The sequence below is a fragment of the Numida meleagris genome, chromosome 2, assembly GCF_002078875.1.
Source record: "Numida meleagris isolate 19003 breed g44 Domestic line chromosome 2, NumMel1.0, whole genome shotgun sequence".
NCBI classification, from domain to species: domain Eukaryota; kingdom Metazoa; phylum Chordata; class Aves; order Galliformes; family Numididae; genus Numida; species Numida meleagris.
The window spans coordinates 88,442,715-88,464,604 of NC_034410.1; the positions used below are offsets into that span (position 1 = coordinate 88,442,715).

A 21,890-nucleotide genomic window follows, 5' to 3' on the forward strand; every position below is an offset into this window, starting at 1 on the left:
CTTTTTCCTAACTAATTCAATGCAGAGGAGCATTCTGAGAACATTGCATTGTCATGGAAAGTAGCACTTCCTTGTTACAAGAAGTAAGCTTTTTCTTTCTGTTGAGCAAGTCATTTTATGTTCTGGTTGCCAACCTACCAGCAGAGCACTTGCCCTCCCATGACCCTACTCCTTTCCCCATCCCTATGTTGATGGCACAGGAAGCACTGAGTAAGTTCAGATGAGATGCAAGTTTAGCAATTGGGAAAACATGTGCGTTCTGCAGAGTTGGAATCGGAAGAAGTAAACACAGATGTGTTTTCCCTACAATGCCAAGCCCAGTCTGTCCTCCTGCTACCTCCATCTTTCCCTGTAAAGCACAAGGGAGTGGAAAGTTGGCTTGGATATCCCCCCCTGCTTGAAGGTTTCACCACTTCCAAGTGGTGCGAAAAAGTTGCCTGATGAGGTCTTTCCCAGCATTAAGGAGATTTTCAAGGATCCTCTCCTCTGACACTCCCCAAGGCAGAGAGGAGGCCGCAGACATTCATTACTAGGCAACATAATTCAGAGAAACAACAGCAGCCCCTTGATAAGGGTTATTTTATCACCTCAGCTCTGCTCTGTTGCCATGAGATAGCTCTGTAACTCCTTCAGATCTGTCCTTACATTCCCTGAGGATATACCATCAGAGAAATAAATCTTCATTGATGTGGTATGCCAAGGAAATGCAACTGTGGGAACCCCACACATGTATACTTGGGTTCACACCAATGTATTTTATAGACAGATAGTGCTCTGTTTTGCTTTTCTAAGGCAGGCTCCAGCATGAAAAGCAGATCTGTGACTATGCAGATTTGCTGGCTCAAACATCATCTTTAGTTAGGGAGCTGTGGGAAGCTGGGTGTCACAGGGTAGCACCTCTGAGAGCTGACAGAAATAGGAATTCATGCCAAGTTACCAAGTCCTAAAGCAGCCAGAAAAAAAGGTTTAAGACTTAACGAATCCTTGCAGTATAGCTGAAAAGTCTCATGGCATTTTCTGTGTTCCCAGCAAAAGGTGCATGTGCTATCAGAAAATGCTTCCACTGAAAACAAAAGCAAATAAGAAAAGGATAAAATCTATCCTGGTTTTGGGTTGCTTCAAACAAGACAAAAAGCTTGTAATAGGGATTGTACACTTAAATATGTGAATATCAGAAGAAAAATCAAGAAGTTGGTCATAGCCTTTAAAACTTCAACATTCATCTTCATTTCTTTCCAAGACCTGATTCATGGCAAAAAACAATCAACAGACAACATCATGAGCAAGACTTCAATATAGACTTACTGCTGCTTGGCTGGGCTGCTGTTTTTTATTCCTTTTGGGCCTTAACTTTGTGAAGTGTTCAAGTTTTCTCCCTTCTTCTGATGGCAACTCTGAAATGAATCCAGAAGTTCGTTTGTCTGGCCTGCTAGAAGGAAATGGTGGGTCTTCTATATGGATAGGTACTTCTTCCAGTGCTTTATCTAGATCAAATTCCATTTCTAAGAGAAATCAAAACTTTCTAATTAGATTTAACATGCTATTAAAAAAATAAAAAGACAATGCCATTCCTCTCTTTTGTGGATAACAGTTACAAATGCGTACACAGAATGTATTCAGCCACAACACGTTTGTGAGCAGACAGAGCATTATGTGCAGACATTTACTACCAAACACACTAGAAGATTCCCAGAACAAAGCAAACAACATGGGCCTCAAATGCAATCCAGAGGGAGGGATGGTCTTCTGTGCGTTTGAATAAAGAACCACCTAGAAGAATCTCAGCAAGCAAAGAAGCAAAAATGGGTTATGAAATTCTCACTTACCAAAAGCTCTGGACACTGGCCGGAGCATTCTACTGTGAATACTTTTCCTTTTCGATTTAGGAGTCATCTATCAATATAAAATAAAAGCAAAGAACTTCAGTGGATATAAGAAATGACAATGAACAGTTTTTCCTTTCCACACAGCAAATCTGTTCTCAAGATCTGATTGGGTTCAATATCAGGAAGGAAACGCTTTTTTTCCTCCCCTTCTCAAACATCCGTAACATTTTCTAAATTAGCATTACATTGAGCTGACTTCAAAAGTGAACCAGGGAGGCAGTTATTCTTCACATTAAAATCTCAGATTGTAAACAGGATGATTATTTGACTTGTTCAAGCACTAACTCATTGATCATCAACTGTAAAAACAAGGTAATTATTAATACCTCACCTTTGCATTCAGGATCATGAGGCACAGACAAATGAAGTAATTACTGTGTCCTCTATTGCATGGTTCATGACAACACCATCAGGGATGGTTCTCTTACTTGTTTTGGCTTTTATTTTCTATATGAAATATACCAAATATACCTCCTCAGTTAGCACCATACTACTGAGAATGATTAAAGTGCCTGTGCCTCTAGATACCATCACAGAGCACACCAAGCTTCCCCAGGAAAATACAGTGTGGAGCACATAGCCCTTCTTCAAAATACCAGAAATACCATGCTAGTGTTAGCAATATCTCCACTAACCACATGACTTCCCTGGACTTTAGATATACTAAGGTATAGAGTTATCTTGGTGTACATTCAAGGTATTTACTAAAAAGTACATGCTGTTACTCTTCTCACCTTCACATTACCAGAAATAAACGAATGTGTTGCCTTCAGAGCACAAATGCCCAGACTTCAGACCTGTTTTTGTTATTTCTGGAAGAAAGTTGTTCTTATTTTCTTGCCTGAATTCTTCCAAAAGTCTGCAAGGCAAGACTTTTTTTTTGCTACAGGAAAGTGTGTGTCATCAATTTTGAGCCTCTTAACATAGCTCAACATTGTAAGAGTTTTGAAAGAAAGTCTAAGCTGCATGTTTTTTAAGGAGTTAGTTTAAAATGACACGGCTCTTGAAAAGATGGGCCTTCTTTGTGGTAGTCAGTCATATGTGCTGGCTTTAGAGACATCTGTTCACTTCTACTTATTTTCCAGTCCTGCAGAATTGGCACCACATCTGGGGTACCAGTCAGGAAGCTGGATTTTGTTATGGCTCGTAACTCATAAACAGAATTGATAATCAAGTTTAGTTTGATCAGTTTTATGAGAGCCAGAAAAGGAATAGCTGGCTTTAAAACTTCAGACATCATGAACTGTTTAAGTATTTATTAGTTTTTCTTTAAGGAAAGTTCAGTGCCTACACTCACATATACTGAATTTATATTCCCACCTGAAGTAGTTAGGTGGATTATTAAGTCACTACTCACATGCTCAGGTTTATGACAAATTTTTAGAAACACGAAAGGTATTACTGGTCTTCTTAAGGTCAGAAAGGGCCACCAGACTACAGAGTGGGCAGTGATAGCACTGCTCGGGCAACAGAGCTGTGCTTTTACTGCCACAAACATCACTCGGAAAAAAAAGACACCTTCAGCTGGAGCAGGTTTCCAAGTCCGTATTTGACAAACATAAAAATAAAAACCATTTCATGATTAGACAGGAAATAGGTTGCCAACTGAGCAGACTTAACATGGTATTAATGAGAAGGCAAAGTGCTACTGCATCAAAGGGTCAGGCACTACTCTGAGAGCTACCAGTGAACCAAAAGCAAGGTTTACCCCATGATTCTGTACTAAGTGCCTGGAGAGGTGCAGAACTTTTTCAGCCAAAACTGCAGTGCGTTGTCCAAGGGCTAGGCAGCTGGATGGCCTCTGAAGGATGCACCTCAGCAGCTGCTTCTCTAGACCAAGAGAAGATCATGAGCTGCTCTCATCCAAACCTGGAATAGCCGAAGACATCTGCACCTCATGTAGTGATGAGCTGAAGTACCTCAGCATTCAGGGGGCAGCAATTAAAGTCACTATGAGCTGCTTTTCCAGCTGCAGCCTATTTCTCATGTTAACGTGTATTTGCATGTATTTTGGCCCACTTGCCACTTTTTCTGGTGGTGCAACTGGAAATTGCATCAGGATAATGCAGCAATTCATAAGCTCAAGAAGGTCAAAAAAGAAGACAGGGAACAAGGCTAATGGGAAGCTTCTGATAGCTCAGTAACTGCACAGCCAGTGGCCAGAGCTCTCTCGGATGAACACAGACAAACTGAGAGCGCTGCACTGCCCCAGGGCAGCAACAGAAAAAGCATGGGGCAAGTTTTGTGCACAGTGACTTGAACACTCCAAGATATTCCTCACAGCCAGGAATAAGATCATAGAATCACAGAATTGTAGAATCATAGAAGGGCTTGGGTTGGAAAAGATCCCAAGGATTATCAAGCTCCAACTCCCCTGCCACAGGCAGTGCCATGACCTCCAGATCTTGTACTAGACCAGGTTGCCCAGGGCCCCATCCAACCTGGTCTTGAACACCTCCAGGGACAGAGCACCCACAACCTCTTTGGGCAGCCTGTTCCAGCACCTCACCTCTCTCTCTATAAAGAACTTTCCCCTGACATCCAATCTAAACCTTCTCTCCTTGAGCTTAAAACCATTCCCCCTTGTCCTATCACTATCTACCCGAGTAAAAAGTTGATTCCCCTTCTTTTTGTAATCCCCTTTTAAATATTGCAAGGTTGCAATGAGGTCTCCTAGCAGCCTTCTCTTCTCCAGGTTGAAGAAGTCTAGCTCCCTCAGCCTATCTTCACAGAGGAGGTGCTCCAGCCCTCTGATCATCTTTGTGGATGATTTAATCTTCCTTCCCAGATAAGAAAATGCCCCCAGATGACCCTGCAGAACTTGAGCTGATGATCATACCTCAGTCTCTGGATCAGTGCTGGAACTTCCTACCAGCTTGGCAAGATCCATCAGCAGCTTGGTTGCTGGGGATAAAGGCAGAGGGATAGAGATGCCTCCCATTGGCTTTAACAGCGTGAATAACAGCTCTACATACACTTTTATTGGAAAACCTTCTGTTTTCCAGCCTGTTTAGAAAGTGCACAGATGAAAGGCTCCTTGCCAAGTGATCTTTCTAGATTGCATGCAGAGCAAAATGGGTCAGAGCATTAATTTAAGTAGGCCATTGTGCTCTTTCTACAAAATATTAGACTTAATCTCAGCTTAATATCTCAGTTGCTGTGCAGCATGCTACATCAGCACAGCACATATCACTACCAGAGGAGCTGGCTGAACTCTCAGGGAAAGATCTCTGCCCTCTCATCACTGAGGGAATCCCCTCAGGTTTGGCAGATGCACACCCTGTGCCTTCAGCCCCACAAACACAGCTCATATTTCCTGACTCACATTTCAGTCGTGTGTCTTTTACAGGGGGGCAGCTGTGGTATCAACCTCCTACCCCCAACTTCATCCACACCTTCCAGTGATTTTCTGTAAGAGCAGACCATCTCATTTTTCCTTGTTTCACCAGCTTTTCTGTAAGCAGGCCGTAGGCTGCCTGACAGAACAGCTAAAAAGATGCATATTCTCTGTTTCTTGGAAGATCTTGTGGAAGTCTGCATGCACTCATGCCACAGTACTCTCTGGAGATGGCTCCATGGAAGTACCCCTCAGCTGTACACAGGGGCCAGCAAGTCTCCACCATAATCTCAAATAAAGGCCAGGTTAGAGCTAGGCCGTCTAATGTGTCCAAGCTACATTTCAGCTCCCAGGTTCTCTTCTTAGGTTTCCTCTTCTGACTTCCTTCCTCAGAAAAATAGCTGAGTGATATATTACCAAACACGAACACCAGTATCTTTGGAATTAAAAACCAACAACTAAAATCACATTTTAAATTCTTGAACCTTTGTTTCCAATGCTAGAAAACAACATGCCTTTAGCAACATGGTCTTAGGCACTCTATGTTCTTTGACTACACAGATAATGGAAATTACTCTCGCTGCTCAGGAATGCACTCATTTCCATTTTTCTCCCTTCGTCCTCCAGAATCATTTATATTCAATCCTTTTAGACACAGGGATGCTCCATTCATTTTCTTTTCAAAAGATTTAAAACAAATTAATGAACAACTTCCTTCTCCCTCTTGATAACCAGCTCCCCAACCTGTCTCCCTGCATCCCTCCTTCCTGCAAATCTACACATGGAATTTCAGCTCTCAGAATGCATTAAGGGTGACAGTGGGTGAAAAGAGCATTCAAAAGCTCAAAGTGATTCAGTCAGACAAGGAAAACACAACTGGCCAAACTCAGAGATAACCCATGACATGTCTTCCACCTGGAACTTGCTATGTCAAGAAAACTCTCACTCAAGCTCATTTGTAAGCCATTGTTCCATCAAGCTGTGTGATGCCTGAATGTAAAACCCAAGCGATAGACTTTGTTTCTGAGCAGTAACAATGGTGCTTAAATCTCATCAGCACTCTGCTTTGGTTTAGTCTCAAAGCCAAGGAATGCTTTAAACTCAGACACTGTGCTAGCTGAACCTTCCTGTAAAATCAGATCTCATCTCTGAACTGCTGTCTATTTCTCTCTGTAAGTGCAGATGGATGACACTAGAGTCTCCCAGGAGACTAATACAGCAATACAGAGGCAAATGGAGCACAAAAATGCAAACAGGTAGGCCAGAAACAGCAGAGCTAAAAAAATACTTACACTTGTACAGCAGAGAGTCTCCATGCAGCAAAAAAGAAAGAAAAAAAGAATATGAATGGGGAAGACAAAGCAATAGCAGTTCTCAGGAAAGGAGGCAAAACCAGAAGTTACCAAAATAAAGAAAAACTAAAGCCAAAACACTTAAAAGTCTCAGCAGGAAAGGTGACATGCAAGAATGAGGTAAAAATCTTTTGCATTTCAAGGTGCTACACATTTTGTGTTTCCAGTGGGTAATCAGAGAAGGACATGGTCTTTCTTAATTCATCTATATTGGGACAAATTCAGATGTTTGTTTCCAGTGTATGGCACTCACCAATGGTGCCAACCTGCCGTCTTACTGTACTGTGTTTTTTTTCAATTTGCTGGCACCAGTGGTGAGAGAGAAGTGTAATTCTGCTATTTCCTAGTCTGAAGGAGGCTTCTGAATTACAGGACTGTAGCTTGCTGTGGAAAGCAGGAGAGCATAGAAAACAAAGTAAAGCCCCTCTTGAAAGAATGGAAAGGGATGTAAATCTGTTCTCTTAAGGTTTTAACAGTCCTCCTAATAAAGAGATCCAAAGAAACCGTATTTCTCCTTTCTGTAAGAAGGTTTAGAGGTGAAGACCTTTCAAGCACTTTTGGCACAGCAAAACGATGCTACGCCATTAATAAGGCATGACCTTTCCTCTCTGCTTCAAAATTTATAAAGAATAAAAAGCACAGCCATCGTGAAATGAAGCAATCCCATACGGCGTCTCTTGGGCAGCAGATTACTCATCCAGTCACGCACCTCAATTTAGAGTAAGACAAAATAATTGTTAGAAGTGTGACTTTGTGTTCAAGCTGAATAAGACTGCAGATATTTGTACAGTGGTTGTGGTAAAAGACAATATACATGGTATAGTTTAAAGTACTCTGCAAGGACAATTTGCATTTTTAAATGGATATTGCACTGGCGTTTAATTATCAGCACTGAGAACAGACTGCTCATAACATGACGTTCATCATTTATTTGTTTTGGGGGCACTAAGGTTAATTATAAGGTCAATTATTCAATGCTTTGATATTTTCAGCAATAACCATCTACTTGCCACAATTCATGCTTCTGAGCTTAACTGAAGCTAAAAGTTTTAAAGATTGGATGGCAATCTTTGAATAGCATGAGCAACATTCTTGCACACTGCTCCAGTGAAAGGACTTTCTCCCCACCATCCTCAGAGTTTTATTTTTATTTTCTCTTACCATCAGAAAATCTACACAGGAGTTCTCAGCTAACGGTGATTCAGGCAAATCTCCTCATGATTCCCGTTTTCATATGCTGTCCTCTCTCATTTTTATTTCCCTGTCAGAACCAACCTCTGAACGTCAAGTCTTGTCAGAAATGACTGTATCAAGATAGCCCCCTATTAAGATGGGGAGATATTTGTTTAAAGAATCAAAAAGAGGAATATCTTAATAGGGAGATATCTTGATAGGTTGGAACTAGTGAATATTCTAAAGACTCTGCATGGAAAGCAAAAATATTTGAGTAGACAGACATTTAGCTCTGAAACTAGAGTTTCTTCTCTAAAAGAAACTTATAGATGAGATCAGTCACAATTACCAAAGAGAGGATGACTAAACTCAAAGGCTGGTCTACACAGAGCTAGCACATAAATGGGATACATCATTGTAATGATGCTGGTTGCTCAGACAGCCCTGGGGCAGCTCACAAGCCTAGGAGAGAAGAAACATCAGGAAAGAAAAGGAAGACATCTGCCTTGCAAAACAGAACTGCTCGCCCATGGGTGAGGAATTAAAAGCTGGCTTGCAACAAGAGAGAAGATTCTGCAAGTGCTCAGAGCACGTAGGCACAAACTTACCCTGGAATAAATAAATACTACGGTATTGGAAATGACCCACAGCTAAAACGCACAAGATGTTTGGATCAGCTCTGAATGAAACTACCCTGTTGTTTCAATCACTTTGTCTTCCTATTTTGCTCATTATTTTTATTTTTCTTTAAAATATGTTCAAAGTCTGTTTGTTGTTTCATCAGTCTGTATGCTTTTGGTTTCAGATTCAATCTGAATTCGAATCCTGGCATCACTTCTGGCCTCAAAAATTCACAGTAACTTAATCTTTACTCCCACGAAGTAAGGCCTTACTGCAGAGAGATACTCTCCATTTTGCAATGAAGCTTTAACTGACCCAAGTAACAGCAGAAGAAAGAATCTATTTACCTCTAAATTTTCCTCTAGTCTGAAAGAGAGATGTTTTTAAAGTATGATAAATTTATGAATAGGATTATGTGACACAATTGTGTACGACAGCAGGGATTAGATTTGATGACTCAGAAGCTCTCTTCTATACTTTTGGCACTAGGTACACTTGATTTTCTTTTTTAACTTCTGAAGCAACTAGATTGTTGAAATCAATCTCCTTTTTGATGACAAAATATAACAAAGTCTAAAGGTACTCTGTAACTGCCTTCCTTAGCACTGACTCTCTATTCTCCTCCTGTGAGGCAGGTCCTTTATCCCCACAGTACAAAGTATCAATCTTGACAAGCAGAAAATCACAAGCTTCCTGTTTCAGATTAAATGAGAACCACAAAGCACTCTCAGTAAGGCAGAATTGTCCATATACTATTTTTGTGTGAAATCTAGATTTCAGAGTAAACAAACCTGCTGCATACAGCACAGACAGGCAGTCAAGTAACCTGGACCAAGTTAATAATTTGAGACACTGGAAGAATCAAAAAGCAGAACCTATATAAAGCACTTCTCAACTCCTCCTCTAGAAAGTCAACTTGCCAGATATTAACTGAATCAAGAAGCATTAAGACTGCAGGCGCTGTAGGAGCAGCACCATCAGAGCTTATTCTCAAGCTGTTTGCAACTGCCCCTCTGCCAAGGGTCTAGATTTCACCTAGATCTTCCAAAGGATCTCTTGTAACCTGCTATGGCAAATACCGAGCAGGTTATTTAAAATAGAGGCTATGGAAAGATGAGTTCTGGATCTATGTGTGCTGAACCTAGATGGATCCCACAGCTGTGTTAGTGATTACCCAGGTGTCTCCTAACCCACCTGTGTGGGATGTGACTTTGCCCTCACAGCCTTTCCCCAAAGTAGGCGAGTGAGTGCTACGTGATCCCTGCTGCTGGCAGTACAGGGAAAGTGAACCCAGTGAGGGACAGTCCCCACATCTTTCTAGGCCTGTTGGGCTGGATGTGTGCCACCAGTGTGTACAGCTTTCAGGAGGCAGCTGGGGTTGCCTACACGGCTCAGCTTGTGGCCTCCACATCCAAATCTTTGCTAGCAGCGGTGAATGGTGAGATGGAGCAGGCAAGGGTGTTTCCATCTATGGGCTGCACTGCTAACGTGGGAGAGACCTTTGTCTGCCACAGATCAACCTCTCAGAAGGAATGTCCCTCTTAAAACCACAGCAGTAGAGTTAAAATCTCAGGTTTCAGTGAGTGCTTGGAACTCTCCTGTAACTGCAACTTTTTCGTCACATGTGAAAAAAAATGATGGGAATTCAGAATCAGCAAGATAGCTACTGCCACAAAAGACAAAACTACACAACCTCCTTTCCAGCCCCAATACAAATCTGGGTCTGCTGAGACAAAACATAGCACCAGTATTATGGGAAGACAAGCAAACAGAAAAGTGCCACAATGCAAATAGCATCTCCAGCAGCTGCACTTCATGATTCTCATTTTAACCTAAGCAGAAAACAGTCTCCAATTTTACTTTTATTTATAACCACACACGTAGTGCTGTTACTAGAAGCAGCTCATCATATTCTTCATTGAGCTGATATTGCAGCAATAATGCACCCTAAATTGTGAGAAACAGCTCTGGTTTCTGACTCACAAATCTCAGTTAGTTTAAGAAAAATATACTATATAGCAATTATCCATCACCTCCTTACACTCAACGAGACTAAGAAATGGCACTGAAAGCCCGTAATTTTTTAAGTTGTTTTAGATGAGAACACATAACCCCCTCATGAGCCTGAAGGAGACTGGACTGTGGTCTGCACATGTAATAGGCATTGAATAACCACAGACAGGGACCTCTAAGGGATGTCAGAACACTGCAAAACTATACGTAAATGAGCCTGGGAAAAGAACGGTGAAAAATATTTGCAATTAATGTAATCATAATACTAATGGTTAGCCAACCATATAAGCATGCAACTTGCACAAAAACAAGGTATTCCCCGATTCTGAAGAATGATCACACCAGCTTCCTTTGTGTCTTGCTCACTCAGGCATAGTGTTGTATGTTTAGGGCTTAGGGAGCAAGCTCAGCCTGTGCTGTGTGCCTCCTGATGATGTTTTCATAAACTGTCCTAGATGGGGGTGAGTCAGAAATATTGCTAGTCAATAATCTACCCACTGAGGTAGATCTGCTCACATGCTTATGATGGAGCCTCTTCAGAAGATGAGAATACTCTCATATGCCATTATGCCAATTTCTAGCATCCTACACAGTATTGTATTCGCTATAAATAAACGGCCCTTTTCTGCTAATGTATACAAGAAAGAAGCCAAGGTGTCACCACCAATTCCATCTGGCATTCATCCAGGCTGCTGCCTTCATCTGTTGCTGCTCACTTCTGCCAGTCAGGTTTGTGCTGTGCACTCAGGCAAGGGTCTAATCACCCCGTAAACCAACCTAGGAGAGGAATCCTCTGGAAAAAGACCCATTTTAAGCTGAATCAAAACTCCTACACCCAGTTTGCAGTGTGGCTGCATAAACTCTAGTGAGAGTGTGTAGGTGGAGGCTGGAAGGAAATGCCCTGTAGTATTAGCACACACATACATACACATGTCTTCTCTGTATATTTCTCCTTCCACCAGTGAAACCAACCGGAGGGATCTTTGCTGTTCTAATTTGCTCTAATTCCAATTTATATTGTATTTTGGGTGGTGCTTTGTGAGTTTTCTTCAAAGCAAACAAACAAAAAAAACAAAACAAAACACAAACATGAATTCTGGTGAGAGAGTAAAATTTCTCACTTTTTTTCTGAAAACAATGTGATCTATACATACAAAATCTATGGGTTCCTAGCTCACATGCTAAATCTTTGACAGTGGCTAGTTAGCACATTCCCAGGAAAAAATACATGCCACCTCTCTACAAGTGTTCTGTTATTTCTGCAAATTATCATTTCCACTGTACAGGTGAAAACTACTATTCAAAAAAAACTAAACCATTGATATATTGTGCATGGATTATTATTTTTTTTTTTTGGCAGTGGCAGTGGTGTTTTTCTCCATTCAAGTCATAGCACCATCTCTATGGTTAAAAATAGAAATAGATGAGAAATGGCTAAGATTGAATATTCATCACAGGCATTCCTTTCCTATTAGCTACGTGCATTTTGGCAAATACACAGTTCACCATCCAATCTTACATCATACCAATCTTACAGTGAGATGCTTTAAAGAAGATTTATAATCAGACTTGTGACTTACAGCATACAATTCCTCTACATCTTTCAGACAATTTCCTATCATAGTCCTGTATAATGCAAAAAAGTGACCTCTGCTTTGCTCTAGAAGTGATGCTTACTATATGTTTGTTACTGACTGCAGTAATAACAATATAGTGCTGAAATCGATATTTTGAAGACAACAAATACACAGAATTGTAATAAAAAAAACTATTTCTCTTGAATATTTTCTTTGAGTAGTGGCTTAGCTCTGGTGATCTCCTTTTAGTATTCTGGAAGCCAAACATCCGTCTGGAATCTCAAATGATGGAGATACAGCAAACAAACAGGTACTGGTCTGTTTTAAAGCCTGTCTACATACTCTCAAGCTCTTGAGAATAAAACAAACAAACAAGCACCTTTAAAATGCAACTGTTAAACACAGTCTAACAAACATGCACCACTTCCTTTTCATGAGGAATTATGCACCATAACGCAAAGAACTAACGGCTATAAAAGAATAAAGTACAAACAGAAGTGTTACACCCAACTAAATCAATTATTATCTAGCTTAACAGTAACAAGTACCAAGACGCATGATTTTCAACTTCAGTAAAAAAGGGTATTTTATTTAAAATTAGTTTTAAATGCGTGCATTAGTTTAAAACGTCACTTGTCATAGTCTGAAAAAAAGTCCTCATTTATTAAGTTAATTCTCAGTTGAGTCTAAGCTTTGAAAAGCAGGCCATGGGTTTTTCTATGATCTGAGAAAAGGAATGAATTTTTTGCATAGACTTGGCATGCAAGTAAAATGGAGTGCAACTTTTATCTAATGACTTTTTTTTTTTTTAACCATCCATGTTTACATTTAATTAAAGCTGCAACTAAGACAGGCTGTAGATTAGGGAAGCAGTTTAAATGTACTGCGGTGCTGGGAAATCAGGAGCCCTCAGGTCAGTAACATTCAAGCTATCATGTCCCACACCAGACCACTCAATCACTCTCCGCGTTCTTCTCAACTCCTTTAACAGATGAGCAAATTCTGGTACAACTAACAAATTTTTCATATCATGGCCTCTCTGGACACAGTCGAAGGCTAGATGTGAATCAAATTCCACACTGAAGCTAATAAGCTTTAATTGCACAGTTACTGTATAGTACTGGATATGTCCTGGTTTTGACAACAAAAAAATACTAGAAATAACATTGAAAAGTCATTTTTCCCCCCCCAGTGCTGCATTTTAAAGGCACATTTTAATGTTTTACTCAGTCTTGTCAGTTAACAGACATCAAATTTACAAGTGGACGGATGGCAACTCTCTGCTCTGGCATGCAAACCCCTACCAGCTGCAGCCACTCTCCACCTTGCTTGAGAGAATACAGACAGGCTGTAAAACAGACCACTACTGGTTTGTTTGCTTCCTCTCCATCATTTGAGGTTTCAGACTGGAATTCTGGCAGTCCAGCTTCTATAAAAAAACATCTTCCCATCTTCCACTTTCGAAGAGCGTATAAGAACAAATAGCTCCTAAGCATTTTATTCCAAATACATCTACCTTGCTCACAATTATTCACCTAGTTACAGTGCTATACTATCTCTCTGTAACTATCGGACAAGCCAAGAATAAAAATTGAACACAGAAACAGATTTTCCCCAAATTGTTCAAATACAGCTTCAAGAGGGGCCGCTGCATAAAAACAGGCTGTTGCATACATTGCCTTAGTCAGAAAACTGTTCCTCAAAAATCTTGCTGAAGAAAAAAAGAACAGGCTTGCTGAAAATATCAGGCTTGCACATGAATCCAATTTTGCAAATGGAAAAACTGCACCTCCCCCAAAAAGGTGGTCCAAGCTCAGTGCCTCCCTCTGACAAGCCCCAAATCTCTTCTTGCTTAGACATTTTGACCAATAACTGGAGGAAACTGGCAGACATTTATGGAAAAGAAACTCTGTAGAATAGGAGAGTTTTCCCTTTCATCCCAGTGACACGATCAGTTTCATTGCATGTTCAATAATCTTTTGTTAATATGTGCACAAACATGCAGAGCAGCAAGCTGCAATTCAAGGTTTCACATTCGAGGTTTGCAGGATACACAGCCAGGTGCATCATCTACTCACACAGCAAAGAGGTGTTTAGGGATTTCCAGTGGCCAAACAAGGCGGTGTTCTGGACTAATGCCACTGTGGAACGCAGGACCTAAATAGCTATTTCTCATTTAAGATTAAAAACAATCAAAGGAAATTAGGTTCATAATTCTAGTTCATTAAACCATATGCTTCTCTTTCTATTGAAGTTTTCCAGCAGCATATCCGTTTCCTGTGCTGACCAGCTCACAAAGCATTCACTATTCCAAAGGGTTGCTCATCTCCATGCAAACGTCTGTATGACACTTAAAGGCTGCCACAATCCTAGTGAATTTCTCTTAGCCAGTATCTGAAATCCAAACGACTTTCCCAGCGCTAAAATACATTACACTGAAAGTGTTATTTTCCTGGGTGGAGTTAGTAACTTCATGTTAAAAAAAAAAATCTTAAGATTTCAAGAATTCTTAAGATGCTTTCACTAGCAAGAAGAGCACTATCTCAGTAAAAATCCCTTGGGGCTCTCTATTTATCTATGTGTTTTTACAATACCAACCAATATCACTTGCATCTAGGATGCAAAAAGCAGCTCTCAAAAACAGATTGCAGATTTTAATAAATGGATTTTTTAGCAGTGACTAAGATCACTGCCTTGTGTTTATTTGATTCCTCTTTCTCTCCAGAAATTAGGGATTGATGAGAATCAGGGTCACAAAGGTGTTTGAATCCCTGTGCAAGATGAGAATGTGAATGAAGAGATATAATCACTTCTCAAGGTAAGTACAGTTAGCATCAAATGCATCTTATTGAGTATAAGCATCATCACATTTCCATTATTTTAATATGGCCAAAGTGAAAGATAACAACACAGCAATATGATCCCTTCATATAACCATGGTGAGATGAGGTAGACAAGAGCTACTTTTGAAATTTTCAGCATTATTATTTTTTTTTTTACATGCTGCAAGAATAAATGTAAAGGGGGATGGTGGGGGTGAAAATTAGTGCTTAGTTTATTTTTCCTTATATGAAGTCAGCAAGACCAACTTAACAGTACAGAGTTCAGAAGCTACATATTTTACTAGAATGTTTCCCTCCCACAGGATTTCGGACTCCAAATGATAACTGAATGTTAGCTGCAGAAAGCTTATGGAACTTGATAGTACCAGTGATGAGCCAGATGATGCAGTCAACAACAACATGCCTCACAGGGATTTGCGATGTTCAGACAAATATTGCATCAAATCAGATCTTGGTAAGGTAGGAGATTTGGAAGGGAGAGAAAACTATTTTAAGCTTGTTCCAACATTGGTGAGCTTTTGTTGTATAGCTAAGTGAATCCAACAGACAGCTGCTGTGAAAAGGAGCGATCTCGCCGCTCCTTCCCTTCCCTGTACTTGTCTGAATCTGCAGGTAATTCGTGCAGAGAGGTAAATCAACAGACTTGATTTCACCTACAGAAAGATGCTACCACTTTTGTCTGCCATTTTACGTTCCTGTGAATGCACACAGCCAAGGAGCCAGATAGGAGGGCAGAGGAGAAAGACCATCACTTGCAGCAGTAACACCTACTAGACTAAGAAATAATGCAGAAATGCTCCCTCCCTCAAGTTCCTATTCACAATAGAATTCCATCATAGACCAATCTGAGTGGAGGGGAATGTGAAGTTGAAAACAGTTAGCAACCCATTTATTTGGAATTCTCTGGGTTTGCATCTTGTAAATGACAACACAGAGATATCTTTATATTACAGGTCACACATGGGATTTTATAAGGACTTCAATGATCTGTGTTCAGCATTCTTGCTAAATCCCATACTCCTAACTCAATTACTTTTGAATAGCTTGCCCTGTAGGATCATTTGCAGCCCAGACTTGAGGTTTTAGGAATTCCTCCACAGGTACAAAAAATGAGTTAAAAACATTTGCTTCTGTTCATGACCAATAATCTAAGTTTTACAGGCAGAAGCCATTTTTGTCATGGCTCAGAGGAATTCACCTCAAGTAGAAGGAAGACAAAAGCAGAAATCAGCATGTTGTCAGGAGGAGATAACATGGTCCAATTTATTCCTGCAACAGAACCTCTGTGAAACAGTGGCCTGTGAGAGACATTTATTACATTAGTGTTATTATAGCACTGCAAGCAAGACAATGACTCTTGTATATAGGTACTAGGCAAGTGGCAGTGGAAAAAAGGAAAAGCTTTTCCTTTGCTTGGCAAATACATAACTCTGACAAAACGTATGCAAGCTAACATCTTTTTTTTTTTTTTCCTCCCTAAAAGTCAGCTCTTACCTTCTACTTCCTAATACCATGAAATAGCCAAAAGGCACTGTGAAATACACTTTTCTTCCAGTAATCTGTATGTCTAAGCAAGCGGGCCATGGAAATGTGTCTTACCATACAGGTGTCCAGGTCCTCCAAACGTTCTATCTCTGTTAACTCTTCAACCGTGATGATAGAGCGTTTAGTTGGTTTTTCCTCAGCTAACTCAATTTCCAGTGATTCCTGCTGTGGAAGTGGTTTGCCACGTCTGGTCAAATGGTCAGCCTGGATCAAAATGGTCAGTCAGGATAAAGACAGGAACACATTAATCAAACTTAACACAAATAAAAACAAATCAGAAAGTCTGGGGAATTCAAGTGACCACAGATCCTAGAAGACCACTGACAAATGCAAAGTTTCCTTGTGTATATTAATCTTCACACAGTTTTGTGGTTTTTTGGGGGGCAGATGGAAAAACCCTTCCTTTACACATTGTAAGAAGGAAGTGAGAAAGTTCAACAAAAAAAAAGGTCAAATAAGACATCATACATCATACTTCTGACTTATAATAGCATTAAAAGGTTTCCTCAAAATTTGTCTGCTGTCTTTAGTTATAAAGAAAGTAAAGGGGTGGAAGAGCAGGTTTGTCTTGGATAATTTTTTAAAAATTGAATAATACAAAGACATGTACAATATCAGTTAACATCAAAACTGTAAGTATACTCGTAAAAAAGAGAGGCAAAGTAATTTGTTCTACACATAATGTATATTGTGCAAAGAAAGTTACTTCCTATTGGATAAAGATGAGTTTGTCATGGGACAGGGATGACAGCTGTTAAGAGACTGGTGACCGCAACCCAATTACAGTCTTCATTAGCAAGAGAGGACGATCCCAACCAGGAGTACACATTCCTACCCCAAGCAATGAGTATCTTTGAATAGAATGCTAAAGCCAAGGCAAATTATTAATGGCTTGATGGCAAATGATCAATATCCAAGTGCTAGCGGTAGAGAAGATGGAAAAAAAAAAAAGACTGAATAGCAGGAATTCTTTCATGATTATTAAATGTCCAAACTGCTATGCTTCCCTCTTCAAAAAATGAGACAGCTCTGCTAAAGAAAAAAAAAAAAAATCACAGAATGACTTAGATTGGAAGGGACATTAAAGCTCATCCAGCCCCCAACCAGCTCAGGCTGCCCAGGGCCCCAGCCAACCTGGCGTTGGACACCTCCAATGATGGGGCACCCACAGCTTCTCTGGGCAGCTTGTTCCAGAGATTATTAACAGACCTTGAATTTTATTTTTTTTTTAAAGTATCAGAGAGAAAAACAACAATAAAATGCCTTGTCAGACCTGAATAGCAGAAGTTGTTACTAAGAATACAGAGAATAATAGCATATATTATAATATATATTAATATAATAATAAGCCACTCCGGATTGTGCAATAACTATAAAATGTTTCCCAGTTCTGCTGGTAACTAGAGATTACTGAATAACATCTACTAAGAGCAAGAGTCTGAACATCAGCTGCTCCAAGTAAGTTGGTCATAGAAGCTTTAAACACAACAGCAAGGGAGAACTGTAGTCCACTGTTTAGCATCAGCAGAACTGCAGACAACCAGTGGGCTGTAGTTCTCTTAAACATCAAAAAGGGTAAATGGACGACCTGAGTAAATTATAGCACATTTAGTATAGAGTCTGTCTAGGCAAAAATAATTGAAGAGCTGTTAAGAATTTGCCTTTAATCAGTCTAAAATCTCTGGAATGATAACACGCTAATCATCATCAATTTAGGCAAATAGAAGTATTGTCAAATAAGGCTTCTTTCTCCAATTTATTTCAAATGCAACTCTGTCGATGTCACATACACAGACATTTGCAAGTGGCTGAATTAGCACTACATGGTACTCCAATTTAAGGAGTTAGTACAGAGCTGTACCAGTTCATTTAATCTTTGCTTTATTAAGAAGTAACTTAGCTCTCAAAGTACAGATGTCAATTGAAGATTAACACTAACAATTTCCACAGGCATTGGAGCATTTTTGAGTTCCATACTCTTCACTGTTGTCAAAGGAACTACCTGAAATAATCTGTAGACAGCAGAAATATGGGAGAATGCTAAACATAAGAAGGGCTTGTTAACAATGCAGGCCAAAATTTGTCACACTGTAAACCAATTCAAATCAAACTTACAGGTCCTTAAGAACAAAGAGAACTGGCCATTAGTTACGGACACAACCCTGACATTCAGCAACAAGTGCCCAGAAGCCACTGTTGCAGGGGAAATCTACAAAACCAACCTAGAAAATCTGCTCCCAAGCCCTCCCTTATACTGCAGTAGCACTTAGGCAGCTGCCATGGGAGCAGCTCTTTAAGAGCGGTGAGACACTGGAACAGACTGTCCAGTGAGGTGGTGGAGTCACCATCCCTGGAGGTATACAAGAAACGTGGAGATACAGCACTGAGAGACAGGGATTAGTGGTCATGGTGGTAATGGGTTGATGGATGGATTTGGTGATCTCACAGGTGTATTCCAACCTTACTGATTCTATGATTTTTAGAATGAGCTATCACTGAAATTCAGATAAAAAGAAGAAAATCCTATGGCTTTGACTGTACAAATTTGAGGAGAAAAGAATATCAGGCAAAAATAATTTAACTCTAGTGTTGGTTAAATACCATGTTGGAATAGTCTGTTCAATTCTGTATTTTGTAAGAGGCTGTTGAACAGCTGGAGAAAGTGTGGAAAGTTGTTGCTGAAGGGATTCTAAGGTTGGAGAAAATGACTTACTGTGCAAGAGTCAGGCTATGCCCAAGTTGTGCAATACCACGGGACAGATTCAGCCCAGAGCTCATGCCAGCTGAGCCTGCTCCAGAACCACCTAGAGCTAACGAGCATGCCACTCACACAGCAGTCTGATGCAGTTACATAGCTCCTGAGACCAGAGACCATGCCTTTACACAACGCTGCTCTGTGTCATGGAGACACACCCTTAAATAACTCAGTCTTTTACTTTATGTTTAAAAAACTGTTTAAGAAAAGAGTGATTTAATTTCTGTGTATGAGGACCATTGTAGAAAAGAAATAAAAAGGAATACACAGTTCTCTAACTATGTGGAGAAAAGCATCTGAAAAACTCATGACTGAAAGCTGAAGCCAGAGAAATTTCAATCAGGAGAATGACTACACAGTAGCTTCCTAAAAAAACAGCACTGGATTCTCCTTACAGAAGCCCGCTGCATAAGAAATCAAAATGTTTTTTTTTCTGTGGATGAAGTTGCTTATTTCTTCCTGATAAAGCAAATACGTTTATCACAGATAACAGTGCCTCCTGACAGCTCAATACCTTCAAATAACTCTCAGAGTGTTTCCTTTCCTACATTTCTATTCCTTTCTCTTCAAGCTTGATACCTACATTTCTAAAGTAATCTCAAGATGCATTCATTTAGGAAACAAGGTCTCAGCAATCTCCCTCTAAAAAACGAGATCTCATCTCTCATTTCACAAGCAACCAATCCCTATCATCTTGCCAGGACAGCTATGGGCACTTAACTGAAAGTAAAAATGCCTTTGGAATGTAAATTTGATCTTTAGATCTGATAATATTGCAAAAAGTAATATGGCAAATATGTAACACACTCTCTTTTGATGTTGTTTCCCTCTTAAAGCAAAGAAGCAAGAATCATATGGTAATTTTTGAAATTATGTCAGTGATAACAGTGAAAATACGATCTACTTCAAAATTTAACTGTGCCAAGGAGAAACTGAGTAAGTCATGAAAGTAATAGCACCGTTAAGATACTTGATATAGTCAGATATCAACCACAGAAATACTCACCAGTTTGTGATGGCAGTGGGAAAGTGCATCCAGAATTTCATCTACAACTCGGTCAGACAGGAAAGAAGCCACTGTCAGCTTTACTTCGCTGTGTAAGGATTAGAAATGAGACAAAATTTTAATTCATACTGGATAATTTTGTCGTTATTACACGTTGAACAGTGCAATGATTATCCCCTGTGCCGTCACTTTATTTGAAATAAAACATCAGAGGGTGTGAGGATACATGACTGCAGGTTTCAGAAATAAACTTATGAATCACGCAATAAACACAAGAGCCTCTGTACCATATTTAACCTGCTTCCAACATTTTTCTAACGACTGGAATGAAAACATCTGGGTAAGAGCTGAATAAAAACCACATGTAAAATGCAGTAAGGAACACTCCACCACTGATCAGAGAAACACAAATGTCAGATGTACAGAAGTAAGAGAGCGTTGCCTGTTTTATACTACTGCACTGAACAATTACAATCTGTTCACTCATTTCCTCAGCACCTTTCGTACTTGTCACTTGAAGGGCAATTGTACAATGCTGGTTTTACAGTCTTTGCCATCCTTATTTCCTTACACATTGCTTCCTCTTTTGTTTTAAGTAACCACCTTCTGTCTCATGAGTTTCATGTCAGCCATTCCTATTACGCTGACATACATAGGATACCAGCACATCGGCACACTTGACTGAGGTTTCACTTGTAACTTCCCATCAAGGAAATGCACGCCTTGAATTGCTCCCTTGGGATCCCCTCTTTGGACAGAGGGAGACTCCCAAGGGAGCAAGAGAGGTGTAATGGTGACCAAGCCACAGTGAGGAGAGAATGAGAGTGGAGATCTTCCTCCGTAATCTTAACATCAATTTTAAATAATATAAGGTAGGAAGGGTTATTGTGTGACATCCTTGCCTCACTGAGGATCCCAGCTTTTAGAGGTAGAAAGGGAAGAGGGATAGGGCACTATTACTGTCTTTGGCCTGATTTGTTTGATAGGATTAAAGTGAAGAAAAATCACTCCCAGAGCGGTTTTAAACACTCTGAAGGCATAGCTGAAGTATTTAACACCTGTTCCTGCCAATTTTCCTGCACCAGCAAAACTAAACTCAAAGTCTTACTGTTTTTAAAAATAAGCATCTCTTCCTCTTCTGCAAACATATCAGCATCACAATGCAAATTGACATGCTTTTCCATCAGATAGAAAGGATTTCTCAGCCAAATGATGGCAATTGTGAAGCTCAAAGTGCAGGCTAACCATGCTACGAGGCACAAATACATACACTGGTATACATTTAACGTGAAAATAAATATGCATTAGAGAGTCAAGTAAAAGCCTCCTCTCTCAGGAATTAGAAGCTGTTTAAGGTAACGCTGCTCCAGGTTTGCGGTTTGAATACCCAAGTTTCTGTTTTCAGTTATGTCTGTCTGCTCTGCACAAATCCCACACAAAAGCTTTAAAGTGATTGCCACAGCTACAGGGCAAGACCAAATGTAGCAACAGGCAAAGCACTGTCAATACCGAAAGTAAACAAGTGCAATTTTCTTCTATTACAGTAATTAAGTGCTACCTGAGGACATCAATAAGTTAAAAAATATACCAGTCATGAAAATGTTATTTGTGCACTGTAAACCCAAGTCTTATTACAGAAAACTGAAACACATACATTAATGGTTAAGTTAATGTCCCTATAGATTCCAAATATTTGAATTTCCTGAACTATGTTCACTGGACCCATAGAACAATTTCCTGCTCTTTGAATGACTTAATACAGTTTCTTGTAAGTCATCAAAG

General features: G+C 39.9%; 1 protein-coding gene across 4 annotated transcripts in view; it reads right to left on the reverse strand.

The window, feature by feature from the left end:
• Window positions 1-21,890, reverse strand: part of CARMIL1 (capping protein regulator and myosin 1 linker 1) — a 177,785-nt gene that overhangs the window by 18,276 nt on the left and 137,619 nt on the right. For all 4 annotated transcript variants that reach the window (XM_021385948.1, XM_021385950.1, XM_021385947.1 and 1 more), the window contains 4 exons: window positions 20,109-20,196; window positions 16,402-16,551; window positions 1,827-1,893; window positions 1,306-1,502 (listed from right to left, as the gene is read on the reverse strand). In XM_021385948.1, the coding sequence (XP_021241623.1) occupies window positions 1,306-1,502; window positions 1,827-1,893; window positions 16,402-16,551; window positions 20,109-20,196 (502 nt within the window). The remainder of the gene's footprint in view (window positions 1-1,305; window positions 1,503-1,826; window positions 1,894-16,401; window positions 16,552-20,108; window positions 20,197-21,890) is intronic.